General features: G+C 44.7%; 1 protein-coding gene across 1 annotated transcript in view; it reads left to right on the top strand.

Annotated features, from left to right (window-relative positions):
• Dock5 (dedicator of cytokinesis 5) overlaps positions 1-19,291 on the top strand; it is a 195,487-nt gene that overhangs the window by 121,679 nt on the left and 54,517 nt on the right. The window contains exons 14-25 of the mRNA XM_031361039.1: positions 1-79; positions 1,935-2,059; positions 3,282-3,380; positions 5,009-5,081; positions 5,915-6,018; positions 6,987-7,170; positions 10,322-10,419; positions 10,667-10,756; positions 12,391-12,491; positions 15,607-15,741; positions 17,404-17,515; positions 18,524-18,594. Coding sequence (XP_031216899.1) covers positions 1-79; positions 1,935-2,059; positions 3,282-3,380; positions 5,009-5,081; positions 5,915-6,018; positions 6,987-7,170; positions 10,322-10,419; positions 10,667-10,756; positions 12,391-12,491; positions 15,607-15,741; positions 17,404-17,515; positions 18,524-18,594 — 1,271 coding nt within the window. The remainder of the gene's footprint in view (positions 80-1,934; positions 2,060-3,281; positions 3,381-5,008; positions 5,082-5,914; positions 6,019-6,986; positions 7,171-10,321; positions 10,420-10,666; positions 10,757-12,390; positions 12,492-15,606; positions 15,742-17,403; positions 17,516-18,523; positions 18,595-19,291) is intronic.

Genomic DNA, 19,291 nt, shown 5'->3' with positions numbered 1-19,291 from the left:
CAGAAGAACTTTTCACACCTGGTGGACAGATCAACAGCAATAGCACGGAAAATGGGCTTTCCAGAAATAATCCTGCCAGGTACATACCTTGCTCATTTTGTGTTTCCTTTCCGTGTCAAAAGAAAGGATTACCTCTCCTCTGACAGTTGAGGCAATATGAGTCCCTAAGAGGATGTCATTTAGGGTTAGTGGCATCAGAAAACCAGTGACAGAGTTGCAGCACCCTCCAAGACTGCTCAGTAGGCAGGACCAAGAAAACATGGTCAAGAATCTTAACATCCCTAGCTCACTCTTTCCCATCCTGCCCTGCAGATGTTTCTCCCAGCTTGACTTCCTTCTCGGGAAACAACCCGGTGGCCCAGTGGCCCAGTGTCTTCAGTCCAGGAGAGTAAACTATTTAATTGACAAGTGCCTTTCTCCTCATGTCACTGTCTATGTTAGGCCCCTGTGCTTAGCTCCGTCTCTTCGAGACCCTCTGTTTTAGTCCCCTGAGCGCTGACTATAGGTTGCTGACCTCATTCCCCACGATCCCCATTCTTGCCCTGCTCTCATGTTTCTCACCACATGTTGGTGACTGGCTCTGTTCATATGAACTAAGTGATGAGACTGTGGACAGACGGTCACATCACATTTGAAAAACTCTAGAAAACCAACTTGCAATGTACTGCACGAGGACAGATTTTTTTAGGGTAATTTGGGATCTTTTCTCACCTGCAGGAAGGTAAGGAGCAGTGGTAGTTTTCTACACACACATTCCCCGAGAATGAGGGTGTTTTAATGAACGCTCAGAATTGATGAGTAAACATTTCCATAAAGGGAAGCTGTTGTGTCTTCTCAGAAGAGCAGGTTCATCCATCACAAAGCTCTTTTTACTGACTACAGACACACCAGGTTTGGGGGAAATTGTGTTTGGTCCCGTCTTTAGCACCAAGACTCCTTCAAACTTTAAGCCATTTAGACATTTACTTTTTCCATCAAGACTTCTGCTTTCTCTTATATCCCCAGTCCGTCACTCTCTTTCCTTTTTGGTTTTTTGCTTTTTTTGAGACAGGGTTTCTCTGTGTAGTCCTGGCTGTCCTGGAACTCACTCTGTAGACCAGGCTGGCCTCGAACTCGGAAATCTACCTGCCTCTGCCTCCCAAGTGCTGGGATTAAAGGCTCGCACCACCACCGCCCGGCTCTTCTTTCCTTTTAACCAATTACCTCTGTCTCAGTGTTCACAGTACAGCTGCCTGTGAGGATATTGGTGGTGTTCCTGGGTTGGTTCTCCTCAGGAACCATGCCTATATCCAGCTAGCTGCACGAACAAGAAACCTGAAGGACACTATTAAAAACCAGCCGGATAGCCTAGCAATATCTAATATGTGCTTATTATTAGACCCATATCCTAAGTGGAATAAAGAATTATTATTAAAAAGAATTGGATCCCCGAGGTGGCTTGGTAGATAAAAACTCTTACCATACAACCTGGATGATCTGTAGAACCCACGTATAAAAGCCAGGGGCAGTGGCTCATAGTTGCAATCCCAGCACTCCTGTAACAAGATGAGAAATGGGGGTAGGGATGGGGGAGAATATACAGCAGAATCACTTGGAAGCTTGTAAATGCCGGCCAGCAGTAGAAATAACAGGTGAGACACTGCCTCAAAAGCAGGTGGAAGGGAAAAACCAACTCCAGAGAAGTTACTCTCTGACCCCCACACTCATGCATGTGTGTGTGTGCACACTAATAAAAAAAAGGGTAATGTTTACATAATGTGCACATCAGAGACACATTGTATGTAGTGAGAGGTGGACTGAGAGAGCAATCGAAAGACTTAGCAGGCCATTACCAGCAGACCGTTGCATATTTGGATTATCTTTTGTGTGTTATATCGTGGAACTTTGAAGTGAGTTTCTCTCAATCACATTCACAGAGGCTTGTTGTGTTATAGGGGATGTTCGAAATGACATTTATGTCACCCTGATCCATGGGGAGTTTGACAAGGGGAAGAAGAAGACACCTAAGAACGTGGAGGTGACCATGTCTGTGTTTGATGAGGAAGGCAACCTTTTAGAGGTACTTAGCATCCCCGACAAATCTCATCGCCTCACACCTGCTCTGTGGTAGCAGCCGACTGCTGGCCCAACTTACTGTCAATATCCCCATATCGGGGGTTCTTCTTTTCTGGGGTTTTTGTTTTTACTTTGATTAGTTTCTGGGTTTTTTTGTTTTTGTTTTTGTTTTTTTTTTTTAAAGAAAGCGTCTCTCTAGGTAACTGAGGCTGCCTCAAATTTGTGATCCCTCTGCCTCCTGGATGCTGGGATTATAGGCAAGGACCAGCATGCTCAGTACTTTCTCATAAGGAAAAATATATATCAAACCTGATAAACCTGTGATTTTCAGTGGCTACTTTTACTCCTGGAGTTATTTAGATATATTTTGGTATTTTCTCTGTGCAGAGATTATCACAGGCCACTTTAGGATCTCGGGTTCTTTGACATTTTCAAGTGGGATGGCTACTCTAAGCTTAAGTGCCATGGCAGAGGTGTCCCAAAGGCCTTGACAGGCCCACTGCCATCACCTGGGCCAGTGCAGCCAATGGACACCTACCTGAAGGAGCACTGACACTAAAAGCATCCTGGGTATAGGTCAGCTAATGCTGATTTCCAGTGTCAGTCATTAGGAACTTGTACCCAGCGTAGAGTTCTTTGGTCTGCAATTGCAGATGTTAAAGACAGAGCCGAAGGGGATCCAGCTGCCCTGACTTCCACTCTGGAGTTTCTTTGCCTCTTACAACTTTCTGGACATCTTGATTTTGACTTGAGAGAGTTAAGAGGCACGGGGTGGCCGCTGGAAGCTTCTGTCACCTCCACGTAATTGCTTTGGAATGTACAAATCAAAGTCTTAGCTCCTGAAGATCTCTAGATGTCCTGGAGAGATGCTCTCCAAATGTTCAGTCCCTGTTGTCCCTAATTCAACCACTATGTTTCTTTAAAAGCAGAAAACCGTACATATTCAGTAAAGATCCTACAGCTCATGCCATGGAGTATTTGGGGCTGAGGGGACCAAGATGGCATTTGTTGACGTTATGTGGCATGACTGCTGGCTAGGTACCGTGTGCTCCTGCTGCCACAGCGAAGTCTCCCAGTCCCGTGTGGATGGCTGCCGGTTGACTTCTCAAACTCATCACACCTCTGACTGAGTTAATTTTTGGATGCTGTTCATTCAGAAACCTTTGTCTACTGCTGTGTTTTTCATAACCTAATATCGTCTCCTAATTGTGTCTTTCCAATCAAAGAAAGCCATTCATCCCGGTGCTGGGTACGAAGGCGTCTCAGAGTACAAGTCAGTGGTGTATTACCAAGTCAAGCAACCTTGTTGGTATGAGACGGTCAAGGTAAGAACTCCATTTCTAACTCCTTCAGCTGTTGACCCTTGTTTAGATCCCTGTCCACTTTTTAAACCCCAGATCATCCATATCGTATCTGGAAGTTTCAGATCATCTGTAGCAAGAAATGAATTGGGGGTGGGATGGGGTGGGGTGGGGGTTATAATTAAAATACATTGTGTGAGATTCTCAAAGAACTACTTTTTTCAAAAGCTGAATCAGTTCTTAAGAGGTCTTTAGAGCATCTATTTTACAAAGCCCGACATTCTCACAGAGTATTCTTATTCACAAATGTATAGAGACCAGAATAGAAAAACTGGTGGCTGTAATAAGGCAGTGGGCTGCCAAGGTGCTGCAGACAAGCTAAGATGTTCCCACTCCATCATCAGCTTCCCAACATGTTGTTCTTGTTGGCTCCTGCCCAAGTGTTCTGGGCCTCTTTGGTGTAAGGAAGGGCTCATGAATTGCCAAGTGCTTTCAGATCTGGCATCCCCTGTGGGCTCACAGTGGCTTTAAAACTAGACAGTTTGTTATAACCATTGCTATGACCTCTTTCTGAAGAGGCAGCAGACCCTGGGAAGAGAAGTAACTCCTCAAATCTTGGAGCACCTTGGGGTCAACCTAAAACAGGTCTCATCCGAATGCTGAGCTGCTGCAGCACCCATTGTCAGCATTAGTAGGGTCCTATGAGTTCTAAGCAGAAAATCCACAAACCGACAGGTCGCCCTCATATCTTAGTCAGGTAGCAGTTATTTTTCACATTCTTCTGTAGTCTGTATTTTTTATGATGCAATTCATGTGAATTTATATTGTGCTTTTTTTTTTTTAAAGACAGTTTCTCACTCTGTAACCTCAGGCTGTCCAAGAACTTGCCATGAAGTTCAGGCTTCCCTGGAACTCATAGAGATGCACCTGCCTCTGCCTCCCAAACACTGAGACTAAAGGCACATACCATGATTCTGGCTTCTGTATTATGACTTTCAAAACTACTTATCCCGGGCATTATGAGCTCCTCAGGGGTGTGTTTTTAGTGACTATAGAGAACTCACAGAGATACTGATGCTGTTACACTATCTTCCTCTAACTTACTGCACTACGGTCAGAGAACACCCCCACCCTGGTATTCCATCTTTTCTCCTCGTATAGATACTAGTTACCGCAGTATCTGCATGCACCTTCCCCTTGGAAGGGTCCTATGTAAACCTCAAAATCTAGGTCTTATCCCTCTGGATTCCAGGTGCATAATGTGTCTAAATTCTGGAACTATGATAAGCAGCAGAGCAGTCTCCCTCTGAGGAGCTTTCGGCTTAGGAGTGGTTGTGAGAAGGGAGCCTGTTACCTTCGGAAGGTACTTGAGTCTCTGAAGGAACTTGTGCTGGTATAAGATATAAAAGCCAAATCTAAAGTCTCTTTTTCTCAGAATATAGTTAAGAGGATTTTGAATATAATCACCCTGAGCAAAGGGTAAAAGCTTAAGGCAGTAGATATGCTAATTATCCCGATTTGAACAGTGTAAAACATACAGAGTCAGGACATCATGCAAATGTATATATGGTCCAGGACCAAAAAAATGTGCATTGCAGTTAAGAGGAATGATTCCAGATGAGCCTTGCCTTCAACTCCTCCCCTTTCTGCAGGTCTTCATTGCCATTGAGGAGGTCACCCGCTGCCACATAAGATTTACCTTCCGACATAGGTCATCTCAAGAATGTAAGTATTAGAAGGACTGTAGCACATTTCCATTTAGAAATGTACTGTTTCCTGGCATGCTTTGCGAATTTGGATACCTGAAAAATAGATACTTGACAAATTTAGCTCAGCATTCATAGGTATCAGGATAACAGAACAGTGATTTTTTTTTTTCTTTTTCTGAATGCTGGGGATTGAACCCACATCCCTGAGCATGACAGATATGTGCTCTACCACTAAGACACATCCCCTGCCTTGTACTTTCGTTGCTGTGTATTTTTGAGAGAGAGTCTTGTTATGTAATCCAGGGTGCCCTCAAGCTCAGTCTCCCAAGTAGCTGGAGTTAGCTCAACACCTAACTTCATTAAAGGAGTTGTTGAGGCAGGGGAATTGCCATGAATGAGTTTGATTTGGGAGTTCTCCCTTCCTACTGTGTGAAAAGGCATGAAGACAGAAGGAAGGGTTTATGGAGGTAACAGATGTGGTGGTGCACGTGTCTGGGCCTCGGGTAGAAATAGTATGGAGAGAGAAAGGGGTCAGGTCAGGCTACAGGGATATGTTGGACATGCCGTTGATTGAAAGGGCTGAGATTGTTCGGCACCACCGTCTGGTTTAGATGATTCAGTGGATGGTGGTCTCATTCATCAGGCAGTATAGAAAATATACCCTATGTGAAATATAAGGCACTCTTTCAGTTTGGGAGCAGCTGTGACATAAGCAAGCTCATTGTTGACCTATGTTTATTACACTGTGACTGAATATCACTCTCCAGAGCAAGCATGAAATTCACTGCTGTAGCCGTCACCTCCTGTTGTCCACCCCCTTGGCTCAGGCAGGTATTTCTATCTTTTCAGCCAGAGATAAATCAGAGCGAGCCTTTGGGGTGGCCTTTGTGAAACTGATGAACGCGGACGGCACCACGCTGCAGGATGGGAGGCATGACCTGGTGGTATACAAGGTGATGCTCATAGAACTGGACTTCAGAATGGCTCAGTATACCCCTGTTCCCTTTCAATGTGGCTTTTCAGGCTCCTTTCAGATTTAAACTTCAGAAATCTACTGAAAGGCACATGAGTCTGCCCCTTGTAGTCTAAAGGGCTCCAGGTCACACCTTAGTCACTTTACAGTTCTCTCACAGGAGAGTGAGTTGCATGACTATTGGGTGTTCCAGGAGTATCTCACTGAGGGGCAGAGGGTGTGCCTGGGTTCTGACTAGTAAAGGGCAGGGCCCTTGATTCTGCTGTCCATCACCCAAATGGCACAGACACTACAGGGGTATGCCTGGCTAGAACCTGGTGGCTATTATAGGATGTGGCTTTTAAATCATTGTTACCTAGGCACCATTTCCTTAGTGTCTAGTCCTTGCTACTTTTCCTGTTTTGTGTCTGTTTTCTGCACACTGTTTTGAGCCCTTTACAGTTTGAAGTACATGCTGGGAGATCTCATTTCCCCAGTAATAGCTGGCAGAGGGCGGCTGATGCACAGTAGGCAGCTGGTCTGAGTTGTGCCTCGTCAATGAACATTTTCTTTCCTTAGCATCTATTTAGTCTTGTGAGTAGTTTCAGAATCTGTACAGAGCTGCTTCTTTCTCCATTGGCCCAGTAAAGTATACATTGTGACCATTTATAAGTTCAAGAGAATCAAGCTCAGCCTTATTCTGTAATGTATGCATTTACTTCTGGCAGAGAATAGGATATTCTGATTTCTACTTGACAACTTACTCCATTATTTTCCATGATAAAGTTATTTCTGCTACAGATTCTGTAGGGAGATAATGTCTGAGTTATAGTGGATTATAAATATAATTTAATAAAGTCTCACATCTGCTAAGAATGACCATGTTCTTCAGGGGGGAAGGGTATTTTTTTACTAGCATGTGAAAGATATTGTCCAGATTCTAGTTTTTCTAACTCACTTCCCTTTCAGGGTGATAATAAGAAAATGGAAGATGCTAAATACTATCTGACTCTGCCTGGGACCAAAGCAGAGCTGGAAGAAAAAGAACTCCAAGCATCCAAAAACCCATCCATCTTCACACCCAGCAAAGACAGCACGAAGGACAGTTTTCAGATCGCCACCCTCATCTGCTCCACAAAGCTCACCCAGAACGGTAGGTATGGTGACCCCATGGACACGAATGGTCCTGGTCTGGTCCTCCTACACTCCTTGGTTAGACCCGTGATACCAGACCGGGTGGCACCAGGGCTTCTGAGACAGGATGCTTGGCAGTGGATTCTGTTCCTCCAGTGCTACATCCATTACCTTTCCAGGTGCTGTGATAAGATGCTTGATAGAAGCAATTTGAGTGAGGAAAGTTTATTTTGGCACCTACTTCACGGGGACAGCCCATCACAGTGGGGGACAGCAGAAAAGCATGGGTTGGTTGGTCACACAGTCAGGATGCAAAATGTGATGAATGCTGTTTGCTGTTCAATGGCCTTTCTGCTTACTGGTAGCACACATTTTAAGTAAAGTTCCCCACCTCCATTAGTACAACCTAGAAACTTCCTCATAGATATGTATACCCAGAGGTTGGTCTCCCAAGTGTTTCTAGATCCTGTCTAGCTGACGATTGAAGTAATTAGCTGTCACAGGTGCATTTTCATATCATAAAATCTGAGCATATTCGTGAATAGGTGGAATCCGGAAATCTCAGATTACCTTCCTTCTAGGACTCAGAGGCAGGGCTGAGGATCTTATTTATTTTCATAGTAGATGATACAGGCGTTGTCAGCATTAAGAGGGAAGATTCTGACTGTAATCAGTCTCTTTCCAAACAGGGATGCCAGAGAATATGGATTAGTGTCATGTTTCTTTTGCTTATTTGTTTCTGTTATGTTTTTTGATGCGGGGGCGGGGGGGGGGAGTTTCACTACGTAGCCCAGGTTGGTTAGAACTAGTAGTGATCCTCCTGCCTCAGCTTTCCTGTTGCTGAGCATATAGGTAGGAACCCCCACATCCAGTAGAGTTCCTATTGCTCTTAGTCTTCCCCCTTCCGTTGCTCCAGGAAACCAGTCATTTTCCTTGAAATCAGCAGCATAGTTTAAACAAGGCTCCATTTTGTTTCACATCAAACCTCCGGCATCAGTTTTAAGCTCTTGTATGTAACATGGTATTGATAACAGTTACACAGTAAACCTTTGCTACCTGGAAGGAGCCCTGCTGAGCTGGGAGTCTAGGATTTACTGCCCAGGGGTCCTACCTTAGCAGGTCCATCTCCAAGGTGGCGTGTACTCACAGGATCAGGCCTGTGAGTGGGAGGAGTTGGGTTGGAGCAGAACAGGAGTGTTGTCTTAGGGATGGTCTACAGCAGAGAGAAGGCATACTCAAGACTCAGGTCCTGGTTGCTGATTAGGAGTCAGTACTCCTAGGGTTGGTTTTGACAAATTGTGGCCTGCTAGTATGGATGGACGGTGTTTCAACTTGGACTCATGGCTGGACTCAACAGACTAGAGTTCAAAGCTTATCTACATGGGAAGGTAGATTCACTTAAGCCAGAAAGTGTTCTTAGATTCCTAGAAGACACAGTAAACTGGGCCAGTCTCTTAAGCCTGACTGTGGGGCTATAGGGCTGGGTGAAAGTATAAACACTGCTGATAGAATTAAAGGTACAGTAGTCACAGAGGCTGGAAATAACTCTTAAAAATCGAAGCTGGCACCAGTGAGATGTACATCACCTTTTATGCGTGTGAATGTTTTCTGACGTTTACAATGTGGGCACGCTGGAAGCAGCACAAATGGCTGGTGGTTGGAATCCATATAAATTCTAGAGTTTAATTAAATAATGAAATGTATGTGGCTACTGAATACTGAGCCTTAAAACCTACTTAATGGCACGGTGAACTTCTTACTCTCTGCGTATGCTTCTGATTTTGCCTTAGCGTTTGGAAGCTAGTTGGAGCTCGATGGCCTCTGGCCGTCACAGCTCTGATGACTTCCCTATGATGGTTTCCCCATCTTCTAAACTAGAATAACGAATAGTACACGTTAAATAGCCTTTATCTGAAATATGTGGAACTAGAAACGCTTTGGATTTCAGACTTTTAAAAAATATTTGCACACGTGGAGTACGCTATCCAGGAGGAAGGCTAATCATAAAAGTCATTTGTAGGTGCAATCCTATGTGCATTTGTGTGTGTATTTGTGTGTATATTTGTGACCTGCCATGATTAGAATCAAATGGAGCTGGTTAAACCCCCTCTCCTTCTGCCGCTCAGTCGTCATGTGACCTAAAGCAAGTGATCTAGTGTCACGAAGCCTGTTTTTCTCCTCTAAAAACCCGCTACAGTCCAATTGTGACCTCAAAGGGCACCGCTGTGTCCCTTCCCTCCAAATCTGCCCAAGCATGGATAACCATAGGGCAGGAAGTTGGATCCTGGGAGGTTAGTTAGGAGAGTTCTAAGTTTACTTTTACAATGGTGATGCCATCATTTGAGAAACATGAGTTCCAGTTAGTCATTTGATGCTCTTGCAGATTAGTTACTGATGGTCCCCCCCCCCCCAGTTTGAGGGACTAAAGAGATCACAAGGTTTTCTCTGATTTAAATGAGAAAGAATAAATTCCAAAATTTGCAATAACACCTAAGGTACTTCTTAAAGTAGCAGGGGGGTTTTGTTTTTTTTTTGTTTTATTTTTGTTGTTGTTTTGTTTTATTTTGGGTGTTTTGGTTTGGGTTTTGGCTTTTATTTTTTCAAGACCAATTTTTCTGTGTAGCCCTTGTTGTCCTGGAGCTCACTCTGTAGACCAGGTTATCCTCAAACTCAGAGATCCGCCTGCCTCTGCTTCCTGAGAATTGTGATTAAAGGCCTGCATCACCACATCCAGCCAGTGTGTGTTACCACATCCGGCAAATTAGATACTATTAAGAACGGTTAACTTTTAAAAATCTTTGTGTGCGAATGAGATGTGTGTGTTCACACGTGTGCAGGCAGATGTAGGCCTCAGTGCACATGTAGAGGTCAGAGAACGATCTCAGATGTCAGACCCCTGCCCCCTTTCCATCCTGTTTGAAACAGGGTCCCTTATATGCTACTGTGTAAACCAGGCTGGCTCACTATATGGAACACTGGTGAGGCAGGGCTACAGGCATGCTCTACTGCAGCCAGCCAGATTGGCTTCTAGAGATCTGAATTCCAGTCTTTATACTTCCGTGGCAAGCACTTTCCCCCCCCTGAGCCATCTCCCTGGCCTAGTAATCTTTTCTAGAAAATTCTGTAGTTGTCTCTTCTAATGTCTGTTGGTTTGTGTTCATTCTTCCCAGTGGACCTGCTAGGCTTACTAAACTGGCGTTCCAATTCTCAGAACATTAAGCACAACCTGAAGAAGTTAATGGAAGTGGACGGAGGAGAGATCGTTAAGGTATGTCCATGCGTCTTACATGTCAGAAGCCACAAGTATATTTTACTGTGTCATTAGTTCAACAACTTCTGTTAAACCAACTGGAAATCCAAAACTTAGTATCTACATGGCTAAGCCAGTGTGCCAGTCTCACAAAAGTATTGTGTTCACACCTGTTCACTAGAACCCAATGACTCCCATTATTTTTTTTCTATAACGTGTAGCAGGTTAGACACAAAAATAACCTCTCTGTTCATCTTGCCTTCAGTTTTTACAGGATACACTAGACGCACTTTTTAACATAATGATGGAGATGTCAGACAACGAAACGTACGACTTCCTTGTGTTTGACGCTCTGGTAAGCAGCTCTCGTGTTACCAGTGTTTATTTTTGATAGTTTGTTTTTTTTAAATTACCATAAATAACATTGAGGAAAATTACTCGTATACATTTCTCTTGAGGATTTCTTTAGCCTGAACTCTCCAAAGTCAAACGAGGAACTAAAGATCTCTCTTCCAAGAGCTGGTTCTCTATTTGGTCTCACCTTTTTGACATACTTTCACTTTCTTCTTAGGGAAAAGAGTGGGTTTAATTACATTAAGATCAATAGGTGCTTTAACTCTTTACCACACTCTAGTGAAAGCCCAGGAGAGGCCCTCAATAAAGAAAGAGGCTGCATTCACCAGTCAGAGATGAATTGTATGTCGTCTCCTTCTATGAGATAAGCAGCATAGCATACAAGTTTGTCACACAGTGCTTACTTAAAATCAGAGCGGTGACATGTAATGATGGGAAGCTGGGAGCCTTTCCTGTGAGTGGGAGGAAGCCAACACATCTAAACCCAGCCTCATTTTCTTACTGTTGAGGAGAGTCTAGGACAGGATTTTCCCTGAGAACCAGGGCTGAAGAGGTAGGTAGGTTGCAAATGTGTGATGTTTACCAGTGTGGGGAAACTGGTCAGTTTGATAGGGGGTCAGGACTTCTGTCTTAGGGTTTTACTGCTGTGAGCAGACACTATGACCAAGGCAACTCTTATAAGGACAACATGTAATTGGGGCCGGCTTACAAGTTCAGAGGTTCAGTCCATTACATCAAAGCAGAAACATGACAGCATCCAGGCAGGCATGGTGCAGGAGAAGCTGGGAGTTCTACATCTTCATCTGAAGGCTGCTTAGAGATTACTGTCTTCCAGGCAGCTAGGATGAGGGTCTTAAAGCCCCCACACACAGTGACAAACCTGTTCCAACAGGGACATACCTACTCCAACAGAGCCACACCTTCTAATAGTGCCACTCCCTGGGCTAAACATACACAAACCATAACAGCATCTAAGCTAATGTTGTAAGATAGAGGTAGGCAAGGTTGTCAACTTGAGATGGTCCCATTTATAGGAAAAAGAGGCTGACTAGAGACCATGCAGATTAAGCCCAGCAAGGCAGGCAGCTGGCTGCTGGCATAGATGGCAATCCCAGGTGCCTCTTCATTTGTACATACTCATTCTTGGTGGACTGTGGTTCTTTGTAGATGCTGCAGGTTCTCTGTAGATATAAGGTATTGCATAGGGATGAAATGGGGAGACCAAACTCTGAAACTCACGGGGGGTACTCATACTCTGCTTGAAAAAAATCTCTGGCAAAGTTGCATTAGTTTACAGTTCCCACGAGCCTCTTCCCCTATCTTCCTTCCTCCTTTCCTGTGTTCTTCTGTGACTTAAGTCACCTGTATACAGACAGCACTCCTTTGAGACATGAGCTTCCCATGGCCAGTGGTGATGGCCTGGATCAATTTACTCAGAGCAATAGGCTGGACATGTATAATCTCTCTATGTTAAATACGCACCCTAAGACTTACTCTTCAACTTGAACGGTAGAATTGAAATGTTGTGAAAATGGTTGAGAAAGAAAAGGCACCCAGAGGTTAGAGTCTTGCTCAGGGGCAGAGGAGCACCGGGGGCTATTCACTGCTGCTGCTAATACTGGCCACCTTTGGCAGGTCTTCATCATTTCGCTGATTGGAGACATCAAGTTTCAGCATTTTAATCCTGTACTCGAAACCTACATTTACAAGCACTTCAGTGCCACCTTGGCACACGTGTAAGTATAACTCAGGAGAGAATTGTGTATCATTGGAGTTGTGTATCATTGGAGGTTGGATGCTTGAGACACAAGAGGGGGTCTTCATGTAGTCAGCATGACTGGAGGGTGGGACTGTTGTAAGCATCTTTGTGGAAAGAGGCCATTTGAATCCCATGCCAGTAGGACAAGGTGGTAAACTAAGCCCCTTCCTTCAGGGTGAGGATATATTTCTTAAAACCCCAGAGTGTGTGCTGGGGAGATGGCACAGTCAGCAAAGTCCTTTCTGTGCACCTATAAAGACCTGAGTTTGCCGGGCGGTGGTGGCACACGCCTTTAATCCCAGCACTTGGGAGGCAGAGGTAGGCGGATTTCTGAGTTCGAGGCCAGCCTGGTCTATAGAGTGAGTTCCAGGACAGCCAAGGCTATACAGAGAAACCCTGTCTCAAAAAAAACAAAAAAACAAAACAAAACAAAAAAACAAAAACAAAAACAAAGAAGACCTGAGTTTGATTCCCAAGACTATACAGGCAATAGCATGCCTGTATAGTCCCTGCCCTGGAAGAGATGGAGACAGGAGGATTCCTGGGGCTTGCTAGCTATCAAGTTACATTGAATTAGTAAGCTCCAGAGAGAAACTGTCTCCAAAAGTAGAGAATAATTATGGAAAAGACACCTGACATAGACCTCTGACTTCAAGACATATGTGCTCACACCCATCTGTATGTACATACACGTGTCCAAATGCATGTAAACACACAAAGCCAAAAAAACAAAGCCCAAGGGCATACAATGGAGAGATGAAGACAGGCACAGAATTCCAAAGCAGACAGCCAATGAATCAGATTAGTGAGATAATCATGAGGCACCAAAGGGTCTGACGGTGAACTACGCAAAACCAAGTCTGGTAGAAGGTCAGGCCACACCCTCAGCCCTAGCCCCACAGTGCTTTGGGGAACTGACTGCTTGTAGGGCATTGGGTAATTTGGTTTATTTTCCTTTTACCCAACAGGCAATAGTTTTAACCTTTTGCATAGAACAGCCTTTTAGTATGCAGTTTGCGGCTTGCTGACTAGAGGAACCAACCTGTCGTGGTCACTGTTTCTCCCTGTGGTACTCAGCTCCCCGTGTGGCCTGCCAGCCCCCATTGTTGAGTTCCAGTTACTGTGCAGAGCAATGGGACCACATCCTGATAGCAGTGTAGCTAGGATTGGTTAACTGTCCTCTGGACAGTGGCTCCTGCCAGATCATGCCGATTACTGCTCTCTGGTGTACCAGGTCAGCTCATTCTGTGTCAGGAAGATACAGAAACACAAGCTATACAAAGAAGATGTTATGCAACATACCCACTAGCCTTATGATCAATGATTGCCTCATGGGTGGAGAAGGCAGCAGACATACCAGCATTTGGTACATTTCCACCCAGCAACTTGACTTTCCAAGGAATCAGCGGCTATAACTGAGGATATCTGGTATCGATTCTAATCACACTGAGCCTAGTGAGAGCCCTGGGCAAACATGAATTCCTGATTCTCCTGCCTCTGCCTTCCAAGAGCTGGGATTATAGATTCTTACTTTCTCACTTCTCTCCTAAGAGAATTTTCAATAGTCACAGACACAAGACCATAAGAGCACATAGACAAGGCTGGTAAGGAGTTCAAATTCGGACGCTTACCTGCCAGAGAGTAGCAGCAGTACTCTCTGCCGCAATTGAATTTAGTGTGTGTGTGTGTGTGTGTGTAAATATATATATTTATATAAATATATATTTATATGTATAGATAAATAAATATAAACATGAATATTTATACATACACTTTATTTATAAATACACATACACACACAGAGGGGACTGGGGGAAGACAAAAATAATTGAAATATAGGTGTCTTGAGAAGTCCAAGTAATCCTAAAGCCATGATGCTGGGGAAATGGCTCAGTCCATAAAGTACTTACTCAAGGCTGAGGACCAGAGTTCCCCAGAACCTAAGGAAGGAAGGGCATTGTGGCACACACTTCTAATCCCAATGCTAGGGAAGCAGAGATGAGCAGATCTTAGGAGCTCACTGGCAAGCCAGCCTAATCAAAACTGTGACTTTAGATTCAGTGAGAGACTGGGTCCCAATAAACAAGATGTTGTGAAGAACAACATCTGTGGTTGGCCTTTTGCCTCTACCTCAAGTGCACACACATGTGCAAGCATGTACCTGTATATAGACAAGTCATAATAAAATGTAAAACCATATGAAATCCCAGAAGATACTTGTCTGTTGGCATGTTCAGAATAATGGATGATATAAAGTCAGGCTGGGTCCACTTTTATCATCAATGAAGTCTCTATCTGGTACCACATTGATTTCAAAGGATTGGAGCAGGCTAGAAGAAATTAGCTTAGGCAAATGCAGTAGGCAGGTGTCATCTGCCCTTCACATGTCTGCTGTACATGCCAGAAAAATAAATACCCCCATAGGGCAAATCTCTTCCATTCCCTTTCTCCTTTTTACATGTGTTTGTATATGTGGTATGTCTGTGTACATGTATATAGGTGCGCGCGTGTGTGTGAGTGTGTGTGTGTGTGTGTGCATGTGTGCTTGTGTATTTATTTACCTTTGAAGACTCAAGGCTGATGTCAACAGTCTTTCTGGATTACTGCCTCCAAACATGTGGTTGTAGCTACTTTAGTTAGATGCTTCCAGGACCCCCGACTCTGACTTCTGAGCACTGGAGTTACAGGTGATCCACTGACACACCTGGCATTTACTTGGGTTCTGGGGATTCAAACCCCCCATTCTCAGGCTAACTGATTGCATAGCAAGTCTCTTAACCCCATGAACCATCCCTGTAGATCCAGATCTGTCATCTCCTGATTCTTCTTTTCAGTTTCACCAAAGGATGCTTGTGCCTTGTGGAATTAGTTACTTAATTCTTTTTCCCCATATTTCCAAGAAGAAAGGAAGTGTCAGAGCTAGACACATGTGGAAACAAAACAGCAGTTAGTTTGCCTGCCTAGGGCATATTCAAGAGGGTTTATTTGAAAGCTGGGCCTGTGCTTCCCAGGCATCCACTGTTTGCTTCCGTGTGGCATGCCCTAAGCCTGCAAGCTCTATGTTGACAACCTTGCGTTCTTACCTTTTTTAGGAAACTCTCCAAGGTACTGAACTTCTATGTGGCCAATGCTGAGGACCCTAGCAAGACGGAATTGCTCTTTGCTGCTTTGAAAGCCTTGAAGTATCTGTTTCGATTCATCATCCAGTCTCGGGTACTCTACTTGAGGTAATAGTCCCAGTCATGGGATGCTGCTGGTACTCGCCGAGAGCCCCTTGTTCTTCATGTTCTTTTGTATTCTGCTTTGTGAGCAGTTGGTTGGTCATGAGCCAAGCTTCAGATCTTTTGGGCTGAAGGCAGAGGTGAATTATGAGACCCCTGGAGAAGGTCCACTGAGGTCCTTCCGCATCTAGAGAATCCTACAGCAGTGACGACATCAGGACTCATGGGTGTAAATGGTTGATTTGCTGCTTGCTCTAGATGTCTTGATGAGTGATGATGGCTTTTAGGGAGACAGGTCTTGGACAAGGTAGGAGCTTAGGTCTAATCTCAGTGTGGGGGCAGCACTGGCAGTTTGATAAGTGAGATAATAATTTCTGGCTCCTAAATGATCATCTCACTTCCTGTATAGAAAGTGAGCGACCACCTGATTGAGTGCTCTAGGGTGAGATACTGAGGCTATATCTCAGATACAAATGAAGAGATGAATTGACTCTGGAGGAGGAGCTAATTAAATGTTGTAGGGCTTGATGGGGCAGCAACAGAAAGGGAAGGGCCAAGGACAACCTTGAAGTTAGGGTGGGCAGTGATGGTATTTGCTGAAGCAAGAACAGTTGAGAACTGAGCACAAAATTAAAGTGTGTTCCATTTTGATTGACTTTGAGCTGCTTTGGGGCTTAAGGCAATTTTATACAATTTCTTCATGCATGTACATTTTGACTAACCCCTTATGTGAAGCTAGATGGTGAACTTTATACCTGTGGCTTCATGCCAGTACTCATAAAAGTTTTGGAGTCTTGGAGAAGTTTTAGACTTTGGAGTTTTAGAAAGAGATCAATCAGTGTGTCCATGTGAATGGAGGAGACCAGCAGAAATAGAGATCTATAAGTCTGTGCTTGCATGTGTTCTTTTATTCTGAATCTGTGATATCTGCTCTTGAATATTTAGTGGTGTTGCCATTAGTAACCTAGTCCATGTCCTTCTCCTTGAGACATCTGTGTTTAGAGAACCTACCCAGACACTTCTGAGTTGATGGCACGCATCTTATAAAGACAGAATGCTTTACTCAAAGCTGGCACTTGTCATTTCCACTCAAGGTGCCTGCAGTAGAGCTGGGAGGTACAGTGGAGAAAGTGGGTAACAGCTGGTTCTTGTAGGCTAGGTTGAGGAGTGTCTCCGCAGTGCCTTTGACCTCAGCTCATATCGAATCTGAGACAGTGGGGAGGCAGGGAAGAGGAGGGATGCTGGAAGAGAATAGTCAAGGATGCTCAGACAGCAGAGGTGTCTGCCCTGGGAGCCTGTGCCTCTTGTCCTTGGCTCTCCCTGCTGCATCTGCACAGTGACTCTCTGCTGTTTTCCTCCTACGGGTGGCATCCACAAACTACCAGGCCCAAAGGCATCTCCAGACTTAGGCTCTTCAGATAGCTCCAGATGACAGCCCTGGTTAGCAGCCTGTGTTGGGACTTCACCTACCAATGACTACTTTGCTTTTATCAGAGTCTTGATGTCATTTTAGTCTATTTGGGCTGATTTTTAGTCCCTTAAAAACAGTCGCGGGGCACTCCTATAAGATGTCTCTGCACAGTTAGAGATGGTGGCCAGCAAGGCACTGACCTCTAGTGTTGTTTTTTGAGACCACACGTCTACTGTCCATTTTATTTTTCTCATTAGATTTTATGGTCAGAGCGAAGATGGAGATGAATTTAACAACTCAATTCGCCAGCTGTTTCTTGCTTTCAACACGCTGATGGACAGGCCTCTAGAAGAAGCTGTCAAGATCAAGGTCAGCCTGGTGACCTTGTGGGGGACCCCCTTGAAGGCCCCTCATGAAAATGTGACATGGTAGTGGTGGTAGGGAATGTGAAGTAGGCTCATGAAAAGCAGGAAAAGCTTAGTAGAATGAGCAGAAGTGGAGGAAAAGTGTTGTGGCTGTGTGGTAGAATGTTTACATAGCACGCATGAGGTCCTGGGGGCTAGGCATAGCACTGCTAAAAACGAACATACAATAAAAGTCAATATGTCCACATTTTAACTTCCACACACAGAATAAAAGCCCACATTTTAACTTCTGCACGCAGTTGTATGTTTAAGCGTCAACTCACCAAAGACAGGCTGCCTCTTCAGACATCACGTGAATGGGTATTACAAATCCTGCTTGACCTCTTGATTCTAGCAAACTGATCCTCATGCTGGCATGGGTGGCATGGGTGGCTGTTTCTCTTCTCCATCCTCCCCCTGCCTCTTCCTTCAAGTATAAAGTCACCTCCAGCAACAATGGTTTTTACAGACTGGGAGGCACGGAATCCTTGAGGGCTCCAGTTTGAATGTCACTATTTCTTTCTTGCTTTTAATGGTAACTTGGTGAAAGAAACTTGAATTGCCTCCAAAATGTGCACAGAGCCTTTTGGTCATGAAGACCAAGACTTGGACCTCCATTTTCAGAAGGAAGTTGGGAGAGGTCACTCTTTTTTTTGGTGGGGGGGTTGGCTTTTCGAGACAGGGTTTCTCTGTGTAGCTCTGGCTGTCCTGGAGCTCACTCTGTAGATCAGGCTGGCCTCGAACTCAGAAATCCACCTGCCTCTGCCTCCCAGGTGCTGGGATTAAAGGCGTACGCCACCACTGCCCGGTTGGGGTGGGGAGGTCACTCTTAAGACACCAGTATCTCTTGGCAAGGGCACCTGCTTCCAGTTCCTTATTTAAACCCCAAGTCCTGCCCTTCCCACCTGGGACACACAATGTTCTATTTGGTTTTTGTCTGCCTTGGCAGTGACTGCCTTTGTGTTTCTTACAGGGGGCAGCCTTGAAGTACCTTCCCAGCATAATTAATGATGTCAAACTGGTGTTTGATCCCATGGAGCTCAGGTGAGAAGGAGAACATGATGTGTGTCTCGAAATCATCAGGAGCAGCCCAGTGCTGGGCGGACCTGGACCCTGCATTTGCTATTGTTCTAACAAGTGTTAAGGGAATGAGCACTTAGGTGGGCTCAGTTCCGTGGAAGAGATAAAAGAACACTGGGAGAGACTTGTACTCTCTGTGGGGAAAGGAACTATGCAAAAGAAAGTGCCCTAGGGGTGCAGAGTTTGGTGGCCCTTGGAGAGGAGACTGCTAGAAAAGGCATTTTGCAAAAGCCGAAGCAACAGGCAAGTCTGGACAGTGATGTTGAGTTTGGGTGTGCTACGTCTCCCTGGGGGCAAACTCAGTTCTAAGGTAGAACCCTCTAGAGAACAGGAATGTAGTGCCAGAGACACTCTCAAATCAAGTCTTAGGTCATCTGTGAGCTTTCTAGGTCCACTTCTGCTCAGCTCTAGTGGAGCAGTGTGTAAAGATGCCTTTATAGAAGTGTGTGAGGATGCCTGTATAGAAGTGTGTGAGGATGCCTGTAGAGAAGTGTGTGAGGATGCCTGTAGAGAAGTGTGTGAGGATGCCTGTATAGAAGTGTGTAAGGATGCCTGTATAGAAGTGTGTAAGGATGCCTGTATAGAAGTGTGTGAGGATGCCTGTAGAGAAGTGTGTAAGGATGCCTGTAGAGAAGTGTGTAAGGATGCCTGTAGAGAAGTG

This window comes from Mastomys coucha, unplaced genomic scaffold (assembly GCF_008632895.1).
Source record: "Mastomys coucha isolate ucsf_1 unplaced genomic scaffold, UCSF_Mcou_1 pScaffold9, whole genome shotgun sequence".
In the NCBI taxonomy this organism is placed as follows: Eukaryota; Metazoa; Chordata; class Mammalia; order Rodentia; family Muridae; genus Mastomys; species Mastomys coucha.
The sequence above is the reverse complement of the archived record's forward strand: the minus strand, read 5'-3'. Positions and strand labels throughout refer to the sequence as shown.